Source organism: Ranitomeya variabilis, chromosome 5, assembly GCF_051348905.1.
Source record: "Ranitomeya variabilis isolate aRanVar5 chromosome 5, aRanVar5.hap1, whole genome shotgun sequence".
Taxonomy (NCBI): Eukaryota; Metazoa; Chordata; class Amphibia; order Anura; family Dendrobatidae; genus Ranitomeya; species Ranitomeya variabilis.
The window spans coordinates 31,309,148-31,331,982 of record NC_135236.1 but is presented as its reverse complement, the minus strand read 5'-3'; the positions used below and the strand labels follow the sequence as shown (position 1 = coordinate 31,331,982).

Genomic DNA, 22,835 nt, shown 5'->3' with positions numbered 1-22,835 from the left:
TGTAAAAAATGCCATGTTCGGAGTAATTTTTCAGAAGGTGCCATGGTTCCAGGCACACGCTGTGGGCTCTGACCCCCTCTCCTCTCTGCCTGCCAGCACAGGTTGGAATTTTAAGCCACTCTTTTTCCCCCTCCCCAGGAATGTCTTTGTTTGCCACTGTGAAGCCGAAAATAAAGAGTAGCAAAGCATGGCAATTCCTTTGTGTAGTTACAGTGGTCATTTAAGACCAAATATATCAAAACAGGATAGTCACAGAAAAAGGCTGTTCATATTTCCGGAAACCGCAGGGATAGAGCTCCTAACTGGTGGGTTAGGGAGCCCAGCACTTAGCCGAAAGTGAGACATGCATTATTGCTTAACTGGGGCTCCTTGCCAAGATGTGTTTCCACTTAAATTAACCTCCAGGACTTGCTGAGCATAGTGATAACTTTGTCTTTCTGATACGAGGTTCACATGCCAAAATATGTGTAAAAATGGCTTTTCATAATGTTAAGAAAGGGGCGTATTCAGACCACTCCGTGATGTCACGACCAGAGGGCATATCTTAACCCTGCTGAGTTTTGAGTGAGTCTTTGCCCAGGAAAAGAGCTAACAGCTGCTCTGCAAACTGCTCCGATGCACTCTGATGTTCGCCCCTCCCCCAGCCACATGGTTTGCCATGATCTGAAATTATATAAGAGAACTGTGTTTTTTTTCAACTTTAATCCTTTTTTATTTGTAATTTGGGCTGTTTCTCTGCAAAGGGACCAGGACGACTGATCCATGTACATGAAAGAATGAATGGGGCCATGTATCGTGATCTTTTGAGTGCAAACCTTCCATCAGCAAGGGCATTGAAGATGAAATATGGATGGGTCTTTCAGCATGATAATGATCCCAAGCACACCACTAGGGCAACGAAGCAGTGGCTTCGTAAGAAGCATTTGAAGGTCCTGGAGTGACCTAGCCAGTCTCCAGATCTCAACCCCATAGAAAACCTTTGGAGGGAGTTGAAAGTCCATGTTGCCCAGCGACAGGCCAAAAACACCCCTGCCCTAGAGGAGATCTGCATGGAGGAATGGGCCAACATACCACCAACAGTGCCAACCTTGTGAAGACTCATAGAAAACTTTTGACTTCTGTCATTGCCAACAAAGGTTATATAACAAAATATTGAGATGAACTTTTGTTATTGAGCAAATACTTATTTTCCACCATGTAACGATAATGCCAAAAATGCCATATTAATGCCCCAGTGAGCAGTCCATTATCCTATACAAGGTACTGTCTATACATCTTGGAAATTTTCCTTGATACCTATATGGATTTGGTCTATTTATTGAATGTGCCTTCACCACTTGGCGATATATGCTCTATTGTATGGACGCTGCATTTTCTATCTGAGTGTATATAGTTTGATATACTGTATACTGAGGACATGCCCAACCTTGGGCAGTTCTTTTGATGTTGGTGTAATCTTTTTAGCCCTATATGTCCGTTTATCTGTATGATTTTTTATATTAATGTCTAATAAAGGTGCTGTTATTTATGAACTTCATGACTTCTTGCCTTTCATATTTATTGAAGTACACACACAATGCAGCTGCGACCTCCCTTTCTCCCCCCCCTCTGCATTCCTCCACCCAAAGGCAAAGCATAGAGCAGGCTTGCTGGGTAACTTGAAACTAGTGTGTGAGCAGGGTGTGGCTTAAAACTGCAGGTGACCAATCTTGCAAAGCCACCCGTTGTCCCTCCCCTCTCACTCAGGAATGCCTTTGTCTCCAGACTACAAGAACATACATAACTATCAGATCAGTGCATATCATTAACCAGCCCTTTAGTGATGTCACAAGCTCAGAAGTATAAGTCACTATACCACTGTACTCTTAGCCCAGCCCTCAGTCTTGGCCCGGGAAGCGATCAAACACCAGCTTGGCAAAGCTGTTCCATGCATCTGGATGTATTTATCCTCCTAAGCCACAGGCCAGCCAAGATGATACCATGACATAACCTGTAAGTTCTCTTTTCAACGTTAATCCTATTTTATTTTGTAATCTGTAATGTATATACGAATTGCTTCCTTTCTAATATCTTTTTATACTTTGTAAACACTGCCTAATTTTTCATGGAGTAAAATATTTATTTGCTAGCTTGTCTCTTCTGCTCTATAACAAACTGTGTCCTCTGAAGTGAATTGCACTACTGATTTGGGTTGGCTTCAGACCCGTTAATCAGAGCTGGTGGCAGCATACTTTGTTCTGTGCGATTGGGAATGTTTGCAGCGACGGTGGCATTGATGATGATTGTTCCTGCCTGTGTGGGAGTAATTATATTGCCCTTGCTGCAGCGTGCCCATTAGCCAGTACACAGCAGGCATCCTTTCTGGCAACTAATTACCCTAGGTGCAGTACCTAGTCTGACCTGAGGGTAAGGGGGTGCCAGAGAGCTGCAAGTTCGAAACCGGAACTGGGAAGTGGGAAATAGATAAATCCCCTTCAGAAGGAACCAGGGGCAACCAAACAACCCCGGTTCGTGACAAAATGGAGTGAGTAGTGGGGACGATAAAGATATCCTCCCCGGGATCCCTGACATACTGCTGGGATCCGTGACATAGTGTTGGCAGCACGGTGTGAACCGTGACATATTGGTGTCAGAGCGGTGGGATAATAGAGCATTAGTGATCTGTTTGAGCAATCATTCCTCTCACTAAAAACTTGCAAAGTTCTTGCGAGGACTCTGCGCAAATAAATTTGGAGAGCAAGCTCAGTGTTTACTAGTCCTGAGACAATACCGTGTGTGCTTGCGATTACCCCCTCCCTTTCTCTTCGTTTTTCTATCCTATCTTTTATTTGGCAATGTTGGCCACAAAAGGAGAAGCCTGGTACACCCAGCAGAAGGACATTTTTGTTGGAGTATGCATGTACCATGGCCTGGACCCCCAGGGCAAATCCAAGGCTCAAATGGTCACTGAACTCGTGCCATTTGAAGCAGACCAAGCCTGGCCTCAGAACCCAGAGGCCGCAGAAGCCAGCACAAGCGAAAATGGTGCTGCAGCAGAGGTCCAACCACTGAATGCCGGCCCTACTAGCAACCAGGGCGGATTGGACCCACACCTGCAGGCGGCCTTGGAACAACTCCCCGCCGACGACCATGATGGAAGTCTGCAGCTGATCCAGCAATACCATGAAAAAGCGGAAAAGCGTGAGGCCTAGAGCCCAGCGGGCTGAGCGGGAGGCCCAAGCCCAGAGGGACCATGAGCTGCGGTTGGCCCAACTCAGCCGTACCATCTAAAACACGGAGCAATGAGTCAAGCAATGCTCAGATACCCTACCCCTGGCCAGAGCACTTTCCTGTGATGGAAAAGGACGGTGACTTAGACACTTTCCTGTGGGCCTTTGAGAAAGCCTGCAGACAGTACTGGCTGCCTGGGGACCAATGGGCCCGATACCTGACCCCAGGGCTAAAAGGCAAAGCTCTGGAGGAGTTTGCTTCTCTCCCGCCAGACCTAGATGATGACTATGAGGCCATCAAGCAGGCCCTGATAACCAAGTACCAGCTTACACCAGAGGTTTACCGTAGAAAGTTCTGGAACCTCCAACGTGGCCTGTTGTGAATTTGGATTCTGGGCTCCCCCGGTGGCCGCTTGTGGAATTGGACTTGTCATCCTCTTTCCTGTTTCACCTGGTTCCATCAGTAGTGGGTGTCGCTATTTAAGCTCATTTCTCTGGTGGTTTCTTGCCGGTCTTCAATGTTATCTGATGCCTCTCAGTGCTTGTTCCTGCTTCTAGACAACTACTAGATAAGTTGGACTTTTGTCCATGTTTTGTTTTGCCTATTTGTTCCAGTTCACAGCTGAAGTTTTGTTACTGTGTCTGGAAAGCTCTCGTTGATCAGGGATTGCTACTCTGGCGTTATGAGTTAATGCCAGAGTTTAAGGTAATCTCTGGATGGTGTTTTGTTAGTGTTTTTCTGCTGACCATGAAAGTATACTATCTGTCTTCTGCTATCTAGTAAGCGGACCTCAAATTTGCTAAGACTATTTTCCTGCTGCGTTTGTAGTTTCATCTGAACTCACCGTCATTATATGTGGGGGGCTACTGTCTTCTTTGGAATATTTCTCTAGAGGTGAGCCAGGTCTTATATTTCCCTCTGCTAGCTATTTAGGTCTTAGGCCAGAGCTGGGCATCTAGCGATAAATAGGAAATGCTACCTGGCTATTTCTAGTTGCGCGGCAGGCTTAGTTCATGGTCAGTATAGTTCCATCTTCCGAGAGCTTGTCCCTCTATAGGCTTGCTATGATCTCTGCCTGCAGAGATCATGACAGTTTGACCGGCCAGTAAAGTGTTAAAGACCCAGGTTGAGAAAGGAGAGTTATAAGAAGTCTGCTGGAATTTTTTTTTTTTTTTTTTTTCCTCCAGTCTGCCTTGCTGCAGTCTTTTTTCTCTCTCTCCTCCTAATCTCTGTATGCTCTGTGTGCACCTGACAATAATGGATCTCCAGAGTGTAACTGCGGGTTTGAATAATCTCATCACGAAAGTACAAAATTTACAAGATTTTGTGGTACATGCTCCGGTATCTGAGCCGAGAATTCCTTTGCCGGAGTTCTTCACAGGGAATAGAGCTAGCTTCCAGAATTTCCGAAATAATTGTAAGCTTTATTTGTCCCTGAAGTCTCGTTCAGCTGGAGACCCTGCTCAGCAGGTTAGGATTGTGATTTCCTTGCTCAGGGGTGACCCTCAAGATTGGGCCTTCTCATTGCCAGCAGGGGATCCTGCGTTACGCGATGTGGATGCGTTTTTTCTGGCCTTGGGCTTGCTTTATGAGGAACCTCATTTGGAACTTCAGGCAGAAAAAACTTTGATGGCACTATCTCAGGGGCAAGACGAAGCTGAAGTTTTCTGCCAAAAATTCCGTAAATGGTCTGTGCTTACTCAGTGGAATGAGTGCGCTTTGGCGGCAACTTTCAGAGAAGGTCTCTCTGATGCCGTTAAGGATGTTATGGTGGGGTTCCCTTTGCCTGCAGGTCTGAATGAGTCCATGACAATGGCTATTCAGATTGATAGGCGTCTGCGGGAGCGCAAACCGGTGCACCATCTGGCGGTGTCTATGGAAAAGACGCCAGAAAGTATGCAGTGTGATAGAATTCTGTCCAGGAGCGAGCGACAGAATTTTAGACGGAAGAATGGATTGTGTTTCTATTGTGGGGATTCTACTCATGTTATATCAGCATGCTCTAGGCGTACAAAGAAGCTTGATAAGTCTGTTTCCATTGGCACCATTCAGTCTAAGTTTATTTTGTCTGTAACCCTGATTTGCTCTTTGTCATCCATTGCCACGGACGCCTATGTTGACTCTGGCGCCGCTCTGAGTCTTATGGATTGGTCCTTTGCCAATCGTTGTGGTTTTAATTTAGAGCCTTTGGAGACTCTTATTCCTCTGAAGGGGATTGACTCCACCCCATTGGCTAATAATAAACCACAATACTGGACACAAGTAACCATGCGTATCAATCCGGATCACCAGGAGATTATTCGTTTCCTGGTGCTGTATAATTTACATGACGATTTGGTACTGGGATTGCCATGGTTGCAGTCTCACAACCCAGTCTTGGACTGGAGAGCAATGTCTGTGTTGAGCTGGGGATGTAAGGGTATTCATGGGGACGTACCTTTGGTTTCTATTTCGTCGTCCATTCCCTCTGAAGTCCCTGAGTTCCTCTCTGATTATCAAGACGTCTTTGACGAACCCAAGCTTGGGTCGTTACCTCCGCACCGTGAGTGCGATTGTGCCATAGATTTGATACCGGGTTGTAAATATCCAAAGGGTCGTTTGTTTAATTTGTCTGTGCCGGAACATGCTGCTATGCGGGAATATATAAAGGAGTCTTTGGAAAAGGGACATATTCGTCCATCTTCTTCTCCCTTGGGAGCTGGGTTTTTCTTTGTCTCAAAAAAAGACGGCTCTTTGAGACCATGTATTGATTATCGGCTTCTGAATAAGATCACTGTTAAGTATCAATACCCATTGCCATTGCTTACTGATTTGTTTGCTCGTATAGAGGGTGCTAAGTGGTTCTCTAAAATTGATCTTCGTGGGGCGTATAATTTGGTGCGGATCAGGCAGGGGGATGAGTGGAAGACCGCATTTAATACGCCCGAGGGCCACTTTGAGTATTTGGTCATGCCTTTTGGTCTTTCTAATGCCCCTTCAGTTTTCCAGTCTTTTATGCATGATATTTTCCGCGATTTTCTGGATAAATTTATGATAATATATCTGGATGATATTCTGATTTTTTCTGATGACTGGGACTCTCATGTCCAGCAGGTCAGGAGAGTTTTTCAGGTTCTGCGGTCTAATTCTTTATGTGTGAAGGGGTCTAAGTGCGTTTTTGGGGTCCAGAAAATTTCCTTTTTGGGGTATATTTTTTCTCCCTCTTCCATTGAGATGGATCCCGTCAAGGTGCAAGCTATTTGTGACTGGACTCAGCCCTCCTCTCTTAAGGGTCTTCAGAGATTTTTGGGCTTTGCCAACTTTTACCGCCGATTTATTGCTGGTTTTTCGGATGTCGTTAAACCACTGACTGATTTGACCAGACAAGGCGCTGATGTTGCTAATTGGTCCCCTCATGCTGTAGGGGCCTTTCAGGAGCTTAAGCGCCGTTTTGCCTCTGCCCCTGTGTTGCGTCAGCCTGATGTGAATCTGCCTTTTCAGGTTGAGGTTGACGCTTCGGAGATCGGAGCTGGGGCAGTGTTGTCGCAGAAAGGTTCCGACTGCTCCGTCATTAGGCCTTGTGCCTTCTTTTCTCGCAAATTTTCGCCCGCAGAGCGGAATTATGATGTTGGGAATCGGGAGCTTTTGGCCATGAAGTGGGCGTTTGAGGAGTGGCGCCATTGGCTCGAGGGGGCTAGGCATCAGGTGGTGGTATTGACTGACCACAAAAATTTGATTTATCTTGAGACTGCCAGACGCCTGAATCCTAGACAGGCGCGCTGGTCTTTATTTTTTTCTCGCTTTAATTTTGTGGTGTCATACCTACCGGGTTCTAAGAATGTTAAGGCAGATGCCCTTTCTAGGAGTTTTGACCCGGACTCTCCTGGTAATTCTGAACCCACAGGTATCCTTAGGGAGGGAGTAATTTTGTCGGCCGTTTCTCCTGATCTGCGGCGGTCCTTGCAAGAGTTTCAGGCGGATAGACCGGATCGTTGTCCGCCTGATAGACTGTTTGTTCCGGATGATTGGACCAGCAGAGTCATCTCTGAGGTACATTCTTCTGCATTGGCAGGTCATCCCGGAATTTTTGGTACCAGGGATTTGGTGGCAAGATCCTTCTGGTGGCCTTCCCTGTCACGAGATGTGCGAGTCTTTGTGCAGTCATATGACGTTTGTGCTCGGGCCAAGTCTTGTAGTTCTCGGGCTAGCGGACTGCTGTTGCCCTTGCCTATTCCTAAGAGGCCTTGGACACACATCTCGATGGATTTTATTTCAGATCTGCCTGTTTCCCAGAAGATGTCTGTCATCTGGGTGGTCTGTGACCGTTTCTCTAAAATGGTCCATTTGGTTCCTCTGCCCAAGTTGCCTTCTTCTTCTGAGTTGGTTCCTCTGTTTTTTCAGAATGTTGTCCGATTGCACGGTATTCCTGAGAATATTGTTTCTGACAGAGGTACCCAATTTGTGTCTAGATTTTGGCGGGCATTCTGTGCTAGGATGGGCATAGATTTGTCTTTTTCATCTGCTTTTCACCCTCAGACTAATGGCCAGACCGAGCGGACTAATCAGACCCTTGAGACATATCTGAGGTGTTTTGTCTCTGCTGACCAGGATGATTGGGTTGCTTTTTTGCCATTGGCAGAGTTCGCCCTCAATAATCGGGCCAGTTCTTCCACCTTGGTGTCCCCGTTTTTCTGTAATTCGGGGTTTCACCCTCGATTTTCCTCCGGTCAGGTGGAATCCTCGGATTGTCCTGGAGTGGATGCGGTGGTGGAGAGATTGCATCACATCTGGGGGCAGGTTATGGACAATTTGAAGTTGTCCCAGGAGAAGACTCAGCGTTTTGCCAACCGTCATCGTCGTGTTGGTTCTCGGCTTTGTGTTGGAGATTTAGTGTGGTTGTCTTCTCGTTTTGTCCCTATGAGGGTCTCTTCTCCTAAGTTTAAACCTCGGTTCATCGGCCCTTATAGAATATTGGAGATTCTTAATCCTGTTTCTTTCCGTTTGGACCTCCCTGCGTCCTTTTCCATTCATAACGTTTTTCATCGGTCGTTATTGCGCAGGTATGAGGTACCTGTTGTACCTTCAGTTGAGCCTCCTGCTCCGGTGTTGGTTGAGGGTGAGTTGGAGTACGTTGTGGAGAAAATTTTGGACTCTCGTGTTTCCAGACGGAAACTCCAGTATCTGGTCAACTGGAAGGGTTACGGCCAGGAGGATAATTCTTGGGTCAATGCATCTGATGTTCATGCTTCTGATCTTGTTCGTGCCTTCCATAGGGCTCATCCTGGTCGCCCTGGTGGATCTGGTGAGGGTTCGGTGCCCCCTCCTTGAGGGGGGGGTACTGTTGTGAATTTGGATTCTGGGCTCCCCCGGTGGCCGCTTGTGGAATTGGACTTGTCATCCTCTTTCCTGTTTCACCTGGTTCCATCAGTAGTGGGTGTCGCTATTTAAGCTCATTTCTCTGGTGGTTTCTTGCCGGTCTTCAATGTTATCTGATGCCTCTCAGTGCTTGTTCCTGCTTCTAGACAACTACTAGATAAGTTGGACTTTTGTCCATGTTTTGTTTTGCCTATTTGTTCCAGTTCACAGCTGAAGTTTTGTTACTGTGTCTGGAAAGCTCTCGTTGATCAGGGATTGCTACTCTGGCGTTATGAGTTAATGCCAGAGTTTAAGGTAATCTCTGGATGGTGTTTTGTTAGTGTTTTTCTGCTGACCATGAAAGTATACTATCTGTCTTCTGCTATCTAGTAAGCGGACCTCAAATTTGCTAAGACTATTTTCCTGCTGCGTTTGTAGTTTCATCTGAACTCACCGTCATTATATGTGGGGGGCTACTGTCTTCTTTGGAATATTTCTCTAGAGGTGAGCCAGGTCTTATATTTCCCTCTGCTAGCTATTTAGGTCTTAGGCCAGAGCTGGGCATCTAGCGATAAATAGGAAATGCTACCTGGCTATTTCTAGTTGCGCGGCAGGCTTAGTTCATGGTCAGTATAGTTCCATCTTCCGAGAGCTTGTCCCTCTATAGGCTTGCTATGATCTCTGCCTGCAGAGATCATGACAGTGGCCCACACGACAGTTACAGCGATGTGGCGCATGGACTCAGGACCCACTTTGACCAGTGGACCCAAGGACTGTCAGTGACCACCTTTGCACAGCTGCAAGACCTGATGATCAAAGACCAGTTCTTACATCTTTGCCCAGCTGAGGTGCGACAGTTCGTGATGGACAGAGAACGTGACGAAAGCAGCGCAGATTGCCGATGCCTATGAGGCCAACCGTAAATCGAAAGTGCGGAAGCCAGTCACCGCCAGCTGGAGAGGGGGTAAGCCTGCTCCAACACCAGTGCCCCACCAGCCAACTCACCAGAGGCCCTGTCCTCGTTGCCAACAGCACCAGACCTACCATCGACCTTTGCTATTGTTTTTCCTGCAAACATACTGGTCATATCAGCGCCAACTGTCTGGAGAAGCATAAGACCCCCCGCCAGCCAAGTCCCCAGGGCCTAATGCAGCAGTTCCTTTGGTGGCTGGGGCTGTTGGGAGGATGTGTGACAACGTGCAGCCATGTCGCTACAGGCCTCAAGGACACCGGGGCTGAACGGACCCTCATCCCACCCGAACTGGCAGCCCCTGAAGAGATCATTCCGGGGAAAATCCTGACTGTTACCGGGATTGGGGGCATCCGCTGTCCCCTGCCAATGGCCCGGGTGTATATAGATTAGGGTGCCGGGAGCGGGGTGAAGGAAATGGGGCTGTCCGATAACTTGCCCACTGATGTTTTATTGGGGACTGATTTGGGGAGAATGGTTGCATACTATGTCCCTGACTCTCCTCCCCGATCGAATGCTAATGATAGCAATGGGAAATCGCATGTGTTACCTGACCATGCTTTATCGAGTAATGATGTATCTGATAACCATTTTTTCCCTAGGAATGTTGCTGAAAATGATGTAAATATGCCAACTGAACCTGATAACCATTTTTCCGCAAAGGTTGATGTGTCCACAGGTGCAGGAGTTCTCAGCCACGTCACTCCGAGGGGTGGGATGGCTGAGGAACCCCTAACAGGAGCAAGCGTCGGTGCTCAAGATAATGGGGAGGTGCATGGGAACCGTGAGGAAGGTGATGCCATGCAATTGGCCAGTGCCACCGAGGATGGTAACTGGCCCATAAGTAGCACTGCTCCTGGAATGTTGGGGGTGGATGGGGAGGTAGTACCCATAGCAGTGCCGGCTGATGGGTCTGTGGAAATCCCCAGGGAGACAGCCTACGTGGCTGCTGTCAACCGCAGAGTGCCCGGAACGCAGATAACGTTCTGCCTTCTGGACCCTCCTCAGTCACCTTTGTGACTGAACCAGAGATGGACCAAGAGCAGATCCCAGAGGGTTCCCGTGGGGAAGGGACCCTGACGTCGCTTCTGGCTTCACCTAGCCAGGAGTTCCAGGCCGCTCTGCGCTCAAATGCGAGCCTAGAGAATTTGAGACAACTGGCCGAGATGCCCACCTCTGCGACTGATAAGGAGAACGAGGGAGGTTGGGCAGGCATGCCCCAGTGAGCAGTCCATTATCCTATACAAGGTACTGTCTATACATCTTGGGAATTTTCCTTGATACCTATATGGATTTGGTCTATTTATTGAATGTGCCTTCACCACTTGGTGATATATGCTCTATTGTATGGACGCTGCATTTTCTATCTGAGTGTATATAGTTTGATATACTGTATACTGAGGACATGCCCAACCTTGGGCAGTTCTTTTGATGTTGGTGTAATCTTTTTAGCCCTATATGTCCGTTTATCTGTATGATTTTTTATATTAATGTCTAATAAAGGTGCTGTTATTTATGAACTTCATGACTTCTTGCCTTTCATATTTATTGAAGTACACACACAATGCAGCTGCGACCCCCCTTTCTCCCCCCCTCTGCATTCCTCCACCCAAAGGCAAAGCCTAGAGCAGGCTTGCTGGGTAACTTGAAACTAGTGTGTGAGCAGGATGTGGCTTTAAACTGCAGGTTTAGTGGCTTTAAACTTACATTTAGAAGAATTACCCCGATGTGGTGCACCGCCTGATCATTGTGAATTTCGTATACGAGATTCATAACACAAGCTAGGCATAAAAATGGTTTTCATAATGTTAACTAAAGGGGAGCTTTCAGCCTCTAAGGTAGGTCACCACAGGGGGTTTGCCTTGGGTTTAGGCTAGGAAATAAGTGAGTGAAGCAAGCAGTCTTCAGTGTCTTTTGTCCGGGGTCTAGCTGCTATACAGATGTGTGATGCATCTAGATGTAGCCCCTCCTCAGCACACGGCCAGCCATGATGATGCAATGACAACGACCTGTAAGTGTTCGTTTCAATTTTAATCCCTTTTTTATTTGTAATTGTATTGTACATATGATAATTGTCTACTGTATAATATCTTTTTATACTTTGTAAACACTGCCTACTTTTTTTGGAGTAAAATATAAAACTACTAGCTTGTCTCTCCTTGCTCTATAATGAACTGTCACGTCCTGTGAAGTGAATTATGCTACTAATCTGGGTTGGCTCCGGACCCGTTAATAATTAAAAAAATCGGAGCTGGTGGCAGCATACGTTGTCCTGTGCAATTGAGCGTCTTTGCAGCGACCGGTGGCGTGGGTAATTATTGTTCCTGCCTGTGTGGGAGTAGTTATATCGCCCTAGCTGCAGTGTGCCCAATAGCCAGTACATAGCAGGCAGCCTTTCTGGCGACTAACTACCCTTGGTGCCATACCATGACTAACCTGAGGGTAAGGGGGGGTGCCAGAGAGCTGAAAGTTCCAAACCGGAACTGGGAAGTGGGATATAGATAAATCCTCTTTAGAAGGAACCAGGGGCAACCAAACAACCCCGGTTTGTGACAAATTGGTGTGAGTGGTGGGGATGATAAAAGTATCCTCCCCGTGAACCGTGAATTATTGGTTGGATCCCGATAGGATTCATGACACACTATATGGAGGACTATGGGTAGCACTATATGGAGGACTATGGGTAGAACATCATACTGTAATGAGGACTATGGGGAGTGCATTACACTATATAGAGTACTATGGGGAGAACATTATTCTGTATGGAGGGCTATAAGGAATGCATTATAGTTTGTATGTTCTCTCCGTGTTTGCGTGGGTTTCCTCCGGGTTCTCCGGTTTCCTCCCACATTCCAAAGACATACTGATAGGGAATTTAGATTGTGAGCCCCAACGGGGACAGCGATGATAATGTGTGCAACCTGTAAAGCGCTGAATATGTTAGCGCTATATAAAAAATAAAGATTATTATAAAAGATTATGGATGACTTGGGAAGTGCATTATACTGTATGGAGGATGATGGAGAGTGCATTATACTGTATGGAGGACTGTGGGGAGTGCATTATACTATATTGAGGATTATGGGGAGTGCATTATTCTATATGGAAGACTGGTGGGTGCATTATACTGTATGGAAGACTGGAGAATGGATTATAGTATATGGAGGACAAATGGGGAATGCATTATACTGTATGGAGGACTATGTGGAGTGCATTATATTATATAGAGGACTACTGGCAGTGAATTATATTATATGGAGAACTATGGGAAGTGGATTATACTATATGTAGGACTATGGGGAGTGCATTATACTATATTTAAGACTATGGCGAGTGCATTATACTATATGTAGGACTATGGTGAGTGCATTATACTGTATGGAGGTGTCATGATAATGTAAAAAGTGCCATGTTCGGAGTAACTTTTCAGAAGGTGCCATGCTTCCAGGCACATGCTGTGGGCTCTGACCCCCCCCCTCTCCTCTCTGCCTGCCAGCACAGGCTGGAATTTTAAACCACTTTTTTCCCCTCCCCAGGAATGTCTTTGTTTGCCACTGTGAAGCTGAAAGTAAAGAGTAGCAAATAATGGCAATTCCTTTGTGTAGCTACAGTGGTCCTTTAAGATCAAATATATCAAAACAGGATAGTCACAGAAATAGGCTGTTCATATTTCCGGAAACTGCAGGGACAGGGCTCCTAACTGGTGGGTTGGGGAGCCCAGCACTTAGCCAAAAGCGAGAGATGCATTATTGCTTAACTGGGGCTCCTAGCCAAGACGTGTTTCCACTTAAATTAACCTCCAGGACCTGCTGAGCATATTGATAACTTTGTCCATCTGCTACAAGGTTCATACGCCAAAATATGAGTAAAAATGTTTTTCATAATGTTAAGAAAGGGGCGCATTCAGCCCACATATGATACTTGTCTTCTTTTATAATATCCTTTTACCCTTTTGTAAACACTGCCTTCCTTTTTGTAGTAAAATATATAAACTTACTAGCTTCGTTTCTCCTTACACTATAACGTACTCTCATGTCCTCTGAAGTGAATTACGCTACTAATTTGAGTTGTCTCCGGACCCGTTATTAAGTACGAAATCGGAGCTAGTGGCAGCGGATTTGTCCTGTGCATTTGGGAAACCTGGTAGCGACAGACGGTGTTGATAATTATCGTTCCCGCCTGAGTGGGAGTAGTTATATCGCCCTTACTGCACTGTGCCCATTAGCCAGTACAAAGTAAGGCAGCCTTTCTGGCGACTAATTATCCTAGGTGCAGTACCCTGTCTGACCTGAGGGTAAGGGGGAGCCAGAGAGCTGCAAGTTCCAATCCGGAACTGGGAAGTGGGATATAGATAAATCCCCTTCAGAAAGAACTGGGGCAACCAAACAACCCCGGTTCATGACATATTAGTGTGAGAGGGGATGATAAAGATATCCTCCCTGTGATTCGTGACAGGAGGACTATGGGGTGTGTATTATATGGAGGACTATGGGGATTGCATTACACCATATGGAGAACTATGGGGTGTGCATTATACTGTATGGAGGATGATGGGGAGTGCATTATACTATATGGAGCACGATGGGGAGTGCATTATACTGTATGGAGGACTATGGGGCATGCATTACACTATATGGAGGACCATGGGGAGTGCATTATACTATGTGGAGGATTAAGGGGAGTGCATTATACTGTATGTAGAACTATGGGGAGTGTATTATACAATATGTTTGACTATCGGGAATGCATTATACTGTATGGAGGACTATGCGGTGTGTATTATATGATATGGAGGACTATGGGGTGTGGATTATACTGCGTTGGGGACTATGGGGAGTGCATTATACTGTATGGAGGACTATGTGGAATGTATTACACGACATGGAGGACTATTGGTAGAGCATCATACTGTAATGAGGATGATAGGGAGTGCATTATACTGTATGGAGGACTATGGGGCGTGCATTATACTTTATGGAGGACTACTGGCAGTGAATTATATTATATGGAGGACTCTGGGGAGTGCATTATACTATATGTAGGACTATCGGGAGTGCATTATACTATATATAGGACTGTGGGGAGTGCATTATACTATATGTAGGACTATGGGGAGTGCATTATACTGTATGGAGGACTATGGGGTGTGTATTATATGGAGGACTATGGTGATTGCATTACACCATATGGAGAACTATGGGGTGTACATTGTACTGTATGGAGGACTATGGGCAGTGCATTATTCTATATGGAGGACGATGGGGAGTGCACTATACTGCATGGAGGACCATGGGGAGTGCATTATACTATATGGAGGACTATGGGGAGTGTATTATACTATATGGAGGATTATGGGGAGTGTATTATACTGTATGTAGGACTGTGGGGAGTGCATTATACAATATGTAGGAGTATCGGGAATGCATTATACTGTATGGAGGACTATGGGGTGTGTATTATATTATATGGAAGATCAATAGGGTGTGGATTATACTGTATTGAGGACTATGGGGAGTGCATTATACTGTATGGAGGACTATGTGGAGTGTATTACACTGCTTGCAGGACAATTGGGAGAGCATCATACTGTAATGAGGACGATGGGGAGTGCATTATACTGTATGGAGGACTATGGGGTGTGCATTATACTATATGGAGGACCATGGGGAGTACATTATACTATATGGAGGACTATGGAGACTGCATTATACTATATATGGAGGATTATGGGGAGTTCATTATACTATATGTAGGATTGTGGGGAGTGCATTATACAATATGTAGCACTATCGAGGGTGCATTATACTGTATAGAGGACTATGGGGTGTGTATTATATGATATGGAGGACTATGGGGTGTGGATCATACTGCATTGAGGACTATGGGGAGTGCATTATACTGTATGGAGGACTATGTGGAGCGTATTACACTACATGGAGGACTACTGGGAGAGCATCATACTGTAATGAGGACGGTGGGGAGTGCATTATACTGTATGGAGGACTATGGGGCATGCATTATACTATATGGAGGACTATGAGAAGTGCATTACACTATATTAAGTACTATGGGGGCATTCTACTATATGGAAGACTATGGGAAGTGCTTTATACTATATGGAGGACTATGAGAAGTGCATTATACTATATGAAGGACTATGGGGAGTGCATTCTACTATATGGAGGACTATGGGGAGTGCATTAGGCTGTATTGGGGAGTACATTAGGCTGTATTGAGGACTATTGGGAGTGCATTACACTATATAGTATATGGAAGACCATGTGGCATGCATTACCATATGGAAGTGTCACAACTCTGTTATCGAGTGTCCCAGGACAAGGGGCTCCTTCCTTGTGCCTAACGCTAGGGGAGCTCTAGCTTGCACTGTTCCCCTGATTACTTCTGCTGGTGAAGACACCAGGGCCATGTACCTTGCCATAGCTCCTGAATCCGCCCTCAGTCTGTATCCTTCCTTCACCCATGACAGAGAGGAGTAATAGTGTACCATAATACACCAACCAAACTAACAAGGTAATACAAACAGAGATAATGAAAAATACCAAACAGATATACACACATATATAACAGTGGAATGCAGCGGGGAGTGGAGGATGGGGTTAAACAAAAGGAGAAGAAGGTGAATAATGACAATAAAAACCTAGCATCAGTCACAGATAAATCCACCAAATGCCTTCTCAAATAACAACCAACAACCTCCAGCCATGCATTAGCTAACTCTGATAATGAGTGGTAGCTAGTACCCAGATTATACAGGAGATGGGAGTGGCTAACAGTGCACAGCTGAGCCTTAATGCAAGGAAAGCTTCCAGGAGCCCTCAACTGAGCAGATTAACCCCTGCACTGCTAAAAGAAAACTGCACTGTTTATTATGTAGGTGAAGTGCTTCTAATCAGTGCAGGAGTAGGAGAAATCAGACTTAGGGGGCCATCATACAATAACAGGTCATCATATAGTGTGGGAGATAATGTGTATAGTGTTGGAGCCATCAAACAGTTTGGAGACTACTAAGGGGTCAGTATAGTGTGTGGGTGGTACCATACAGTGAGGGGTCATTATACTGTAGATTGGAGCTGTACCGGAGGAGGAATCAATTTAGAATGGGCACTTATTGTTATAAGGACACAGGATATTGTGACTCAAAAGGGCACGCAGGGCATTATTACTTTCTAGGGGGCAAAATATTGGCACTGTTTTCTAGGGCACTTGCACCCGGCATTACTATATTCTAGAGGGGTGCTTTAGAATTTAACGAAGCTGACGAAGCTGCAGAGGCAGCGAAACACGTGGGGTGCGCTCCCACCTTATCCCTTCTTTCTATCTTGGGGCCATCTTTGGGACTGCCACGTTCCCTGATTCTATGTGTATTTTACTCCTGTGGTGCTTTGTGCCCTTGGACATTGCTGCATTTCTATATACTAGAACCGACGTAGGACAGGTTGTATTGACAGCTGTTACATTACATGTTACTATATCTTTATTTTAGGACCATGCATTGCATATATGTCTTCATTTTTTCACTCTTTGGTCATCAGCAGCTCATATTGATATAGTGTGGTTGAGCCCTTCGTGGCCTATACAGGCACATTTTTTCAGGATAGTACATGTCACCTGGTGCATCCAGGGTAGGATATTATTGTTTCCCGATTTAAGGGACTGCTATTTACTATGGGATATGGTGGGCATAGGTATTTGTACATTTGTTTTTAAATGTTTTTAACATATTTTCTGAGGTGTTGAATAAAGGTGTTTTTGCTTATTGAAATTAGTTATGGTCTTTACATTTTTGGGTCGTGCATACTATTTTTAGTCTACTCTTTTTTCTTCTCATGTGTTCATGTTTCATATGTAGACTAAGTATTGCACCCCTTGATGGTGATTTTGACATTATATATTGGTGCGCCCCTTTCTAGTTTTATTTCTTTAGAATTTAGAGGTCACACAGAACCACACAGCAGGTGCAGTAATAGGGACACATACGGCAGCAGCGGCTCAGTATTGGGGTATCAGGGGCAGTAATAGGGACACATACGGCAGCAGCGGCTCAGTATTGGGGTATCAGGGGCAGTAATAAGGACACAGACGGCAGCAGCGGCTCAGTATTGGGGTATCAGGTGCAGTAATAGGGACACATACGGCAGCAGCGGCTCAGTATTGGGGTATCAGGTGCAGTAATAGGGACACATACGGCAGCAGCGGCTCAGTATTGGGGTATCAGGTGCAGTAACAGGGACACATACGGCAGCAGCGGCTCAGTATTGGGGTATCAGGGGCAGTAATAGGGACACATATGGCAGCAGAGGCTCAGTATTGGGGTATCAGGTGCAGTAATAGGGACACATACGGCAGCAGCGGCTCAGTATTGGGGTATCAGGGGCAGTAATAGGGACACATAGGGCAGCAGCGGCTCAGTATTGGGGTATCAGGGGCAGTAATAGGGACACATATGGCAGCAGCGGCTCAGTATTGGGGTATCAGGTGCAGTAATAGGGACACATACGGCAGCAGCGGCTCAGTATTGGGGTATCAGGTGCAGTAATAGGGACACATACGGCAGCAGCGGCTCAGTATTGGGGTATCAGGGGCAGTAATAGGGACATATACGGCAGCAGCGGCTCAGTATTGGGGTATCAGGGGCAGTAATAGGGACATATACGGCAGCAGCGGCTCAGTATTGGGGTATCAGGGGCAGTAATAGGGACACATAGGGCAGCAGCGGCTCAGTATTGGGGTATCAGGTGCAGTAATAGGGACACATAGGGCAGCAGCGGCTCAGTATTGGGGTATCAGGTCCAGTAACAGGGACACATACAGCAGCAGCGACTCAGTATTGGGGTATCAGGTGCAGTAATAGGGTCACATACGGCAGCAGTGGCTCAGTATTGGGGTATCAGGTGCAGTAATAGGAACACATACGGCAGCAGCGGCTCAGTATTGGGGTATCAGGTGCAGTAATAGGGTCACATACGGCAGCAGTGGCTCAGTATTGGGGTATCAGGTGCAGTAATAGGGACACATACGGCAGCAGCGGCTCAGTATTGGGGTATCAGGTGCAGTAACAGGGACACATACAGCAGCAGCGACTCAGTATTGGGGTATCAGGTGCAGTAACAGGGACACATACGGCAGCAGCGGCTCAGTATTGGGGTATCAGGGGCAGTAATAGGGACACATACAGCAGCAGCGGCTCAGTATTGGGGTATCAGGTGCAGTAACAGGGACACATACGGCAGCAGCGGCTCAGTATTGGGGTATCAGGGGCAGTAATAGGGACACATACAGCAGCAGCGGCTCAGTATTGGGGTATCAGGGGCAGTAATAGGGACACATATGGCAGCAGCGGCTCAGTATTGGGGTATTAGGGGCAGTAATAGGGACACATACAGCAGCAGCGGCTCAGTATTGGGGTATCAGGGGCAGTAATAGGGACACATATGGCAGCAGCGGCTCAGTATTGGGTTATCAGGGGCAGTAATAGGGACACATATAGCAGCAGTGGCTCAGTATTGGGGTATCAGGGGCAGTAATAGGGTCACATACGGCAGCAGCGGCTCAGTATTGGGGTATCAGGTGCAGTAATAGGGACACATATGGCAGCAGCGGCTCAGTATTGGGTTATCAGGGGCAGTAATAGGGACACATACGGCAGCAGCGGCTCAGTATTGGGGTATCAGGGGCAGTAATAGGGACACATACGGCAGCAGCGGCTCAGTATTGGGGTATCAGGGGCAGTAATAAGAACACATACGGCAGCAGCGGCTCAGTATTGGGGTATCAGGGGCAGTAATAGGGACACATACGGCAGCAGCGGCTCAGTATTGGGTTATCAGGGGCAGTAATAGGGACACATACGGCAGCAGAGGCTCAGTATTGGGGTATCAGGTGCAGTAATAGGGTCACATACGGCAGCAGCGGCTCAGTATTGGGGTATCAGGGGCAGTAATAAGAACACATACGGCAGCAGCGGCTCAGTATTGGGGTATCAGGGGCAGTAATAAGAACACATACGGCAGCAGAGGCTCAGTATTGGGGTATCAGGGGCAGTAATAGGGACACATATGGCAGCAGCGGCTCAGTATTGGGGTATCAGGGGCAGTAATAAGAACACATACGGCAGCAGCGGCTCAGTATTGGGGTATCAGGGGCAGTAATAAGAACACATACGGCAGCAGAGGCTCAGTATTGGGGTATCAGGGGCAGTAATAAGAACACATACGGCAGCAGCGGCTCAGTATTGGGGTATCAGGGGCAGTAATAAGAACACATACGGCAGCAGAGGCTCAGTATTGGGGTATCAGGTGCAGTAATAGGGACACATATGGCAGCAGCGGCTCAGTATTGGGTTATCAGGGGCAGTAATAAGAACACATACGGCAGCAGAGGCTCAGTATTGGGGTATCAGGGGCAGTAATAGGGACACATACGGCAGCAGCGGCTCAGTATTGGGGTATCAGGTGCAGTAATAGGGACACATACGGCAGCAGCGGCTCAGTATTGGGGTATCAGGTGCAGTAATAGGGACACATATGGCAGCAGCGGCTCAGTATTGGGTTATCAGGGGCAGTAATAGGGACACATACGACAGCAACGGCTCAGTATTGGGGTGTCAGGGGCAGTAATAAGAACACATACGGCAGCAGAGGCTCAGTATTGGGGTATCGGGGCAGTAATAGGGTCACATACGGCAGCAGCGGCTCAGTATTGGGGTATCAGGGGCAGTAATAAGAACACATACGGCAGCAGAGGCTCAGTATTGGGGTATCAGGTGCAGTAACAGGGACACATATGGCAGCAGCGGCTCAGTATTGGGGTATCAGGGGCAGTAATAGGGACACATATGGCAGCAGCGGCTCAGTATTGGGGTATCAGGTGCAGTAATAGGGACACATACGGCAGCAGCGGCTCAGTATTGGGGTATCAGGGGCAGTAATAGGGACACATATGGCAGCAGCGGCTCAGTATTGGGGTATCAGGGGCAGTAATAAGGACACATACGGCAGCAGCGGCTCAGTATTGGGGTATCAGGGGCAGTAATAGGGACACATAGGGCAGCAGCGGCTCAGTATTGAGGTATCAGTAGGATGAGGAGTTTGTGCAGGTTGGGAATAGATGATGATGGGGCTGGAATGTGAGAAGTGAAATGTGTCTTTGTTGTATTCTCTGCAGCCGAGTCGTGGCTGGAAGAAGATGTCATGTCGGTCTGGGCCAGATGGAAAAGACGTGAAAAGTTATCGACTCCACCAGAAGGAACATCAGCGGTAACTCACCATTTATAACAGTGCTGTAATCACTATATGTTCCATAAGACTGAGATCTACAATTATATGTCACTATATGGCGGTAATATCAGTGTTGGTCTTTGTATAGAGATTATTGTCAGCAACAGCGCTCTCATCTGCTGAGGTTCTAATACATCCACTATAAGGGTGCACCAACATAGTTCCTATCAGGGGTACTTGGTTAGGGGTCAGTTTCACCCCTCTGAACCAAATTCTAGCTACACCTCTCCAGTCCCTTCTGGAGCTGCGGTCACCTCTCTGCTGTTACATCATGTCTTATACTCCAGTCCCTTCTGGAGCTGCGGTCACCTCTGCTGTTACATCATGTCTTATACTCCAGTCCCTTCTGGAGCTGCGGTCACCTCTCTGCTGTTACATCATGTCTTATACTCCAGTCCCTTCCTGAGCTGCGGTCACCTCTCTGCTGTTACATCATGTCTTATACTCCAGTCCCTTCTGGAGCTGCGGTCACCTCTCTGCTGTTACATCATGTCTTATACTCCAGTCCCTTCTGGAGCTGCGGTCACCTCTCTGCTGTTACATCATGTCTTATACTCCAGTCCCTTCTGGAGCTGCGGTCACTATTCTGCTGTTACATCATGTCTTATACTCCAGTCCCTTCCTGAGCTGCGGTCACCTCTCTGCTGTTACATCATGTCTTATACTCCAGTCCCTTCCTGAGCTGCGGTCACCTCTCTGCTGTTACATCATGTCTTATACTCCAGTCCCTTCTGGAGCTGCGGTCACCTCTCTGCTGTGACATCATGTCTTATACTCCAGTCCCTTCTGGAGCTGCGGTCACCTCTCTGCTGTTACATCATGTCTTATACTCCAGTCCCTTCCGGAGCTGCTGTCACCTCTCTGCTGTTACATCATGTCTTATACTCCAGTCCCTTCCGGAGCTGACGTCACCTCTCTGCTGTTACATCATGTCTTATACTCCAGTCCCTTCCTGAGCTGCGGTCACCTCTCTGCTGTTACATCATGTCTTATACTCCAGTCCCTTCTGGAGCTGCGGTCACCTCTCTGCTGTTACATCATGTCTTATACTCCAGTCCCTTCTGGAGCTGCGGTCACCTCTCTGCTGTTACATCATGTCTTATACTCCAGTCCCTTCCGGAGCTGCTGTCACCTCTCTGCTGTTACATCATGTCTTATACTCCAGTCCCTTCCGGAGCTGACGTCACCTCTCTGCTGTTACATCATGTCTTATACTCCAGTCAATTCTGGAGCTGACGTCACCTCTCTGCTGTGACATCATGTCTTATACTCCAGTCCCTTCCGGAGCTGCTGTCACCTCTCTGCTGTCAGCACTGTGTGCACTGACTCCTGTATTTCCCATAGTGGGCAGTGTAGGGAATGTTATGTGGTGACACTGCACCAGCAGAGGGCAGCAGGCATGTAGACGTGTCTGGCAGTTGGGAGCCTTCATCTGCATTGTGACTGCAGCTCTGGATGTGTGTGGAGTATAATACACACGTTATTACTGCAGATGGAGCAGTGGGAGTCCAGGAGGCGGGCCGAGCTCACAGAACCCCTCGTCTGTGACATAGAAAGTATGGAGGAGAATTCGGGGACTGGTACCTGAACTATAATCCCATCAGATCTGTACTCGGTGTACAGGGAGCGCGAGAAGAAGTCCTGGAAGACCTGAAAAAGAGAAACGATCAGAGTGATAGGGTAACAAGAAATGTAATGGTGACACTGAGAAGTAGTTTTAATGATGATGATGTTGGTGTTGGGGGTTGTAGTGATGATGATAGTAATGTTGGGGGTTGTAGTGATCATAATAATAATAATGTTGGGGGGTTACGAAGACTATAATGACCGGTGTGAGAAGGATGGAGGAATGATTGTGTGGCGGTGTGCCCCATTGATGATGAGCCCCTTTAATGCTGTGTCACATTGATGCTGTACCCCATTGATGCTGTGCCTCGTTGATGCTGTGTGCCATTGATGATGAGCCCCTTTAATGCTGTGCCCCATTGATGGTGTACCCCACCGATGCTGTGCCCCATTGAAGC

At 46.9% G+C, this 22,835-nt stretch overlaps 1 protein-coding gene across 1 annotated transcript in view; it reads right to left on the bottom strand.

The window, feature by feature from the left end:
- The window catches only part of LOC143774238 (very-long-chain 3-oxoacyl-CoA reductase-like), an 87,805-nt gene that overhangs the window by 21,933 nt on the left and 43,037 nt on the right, over window positions 1–22,835 (bottom strand). The window contains exon 9 of the mRNA XM_077261626.1: window positions 22,396–22,461. Within this exon, the coding sequence (XP_077117741.1) occupies window positions 22,396–22,461 (66 nt within the window). The remainder of the gene's footprint in view (window positions 1–22,395; window positions 22,462–22,835) is intronic.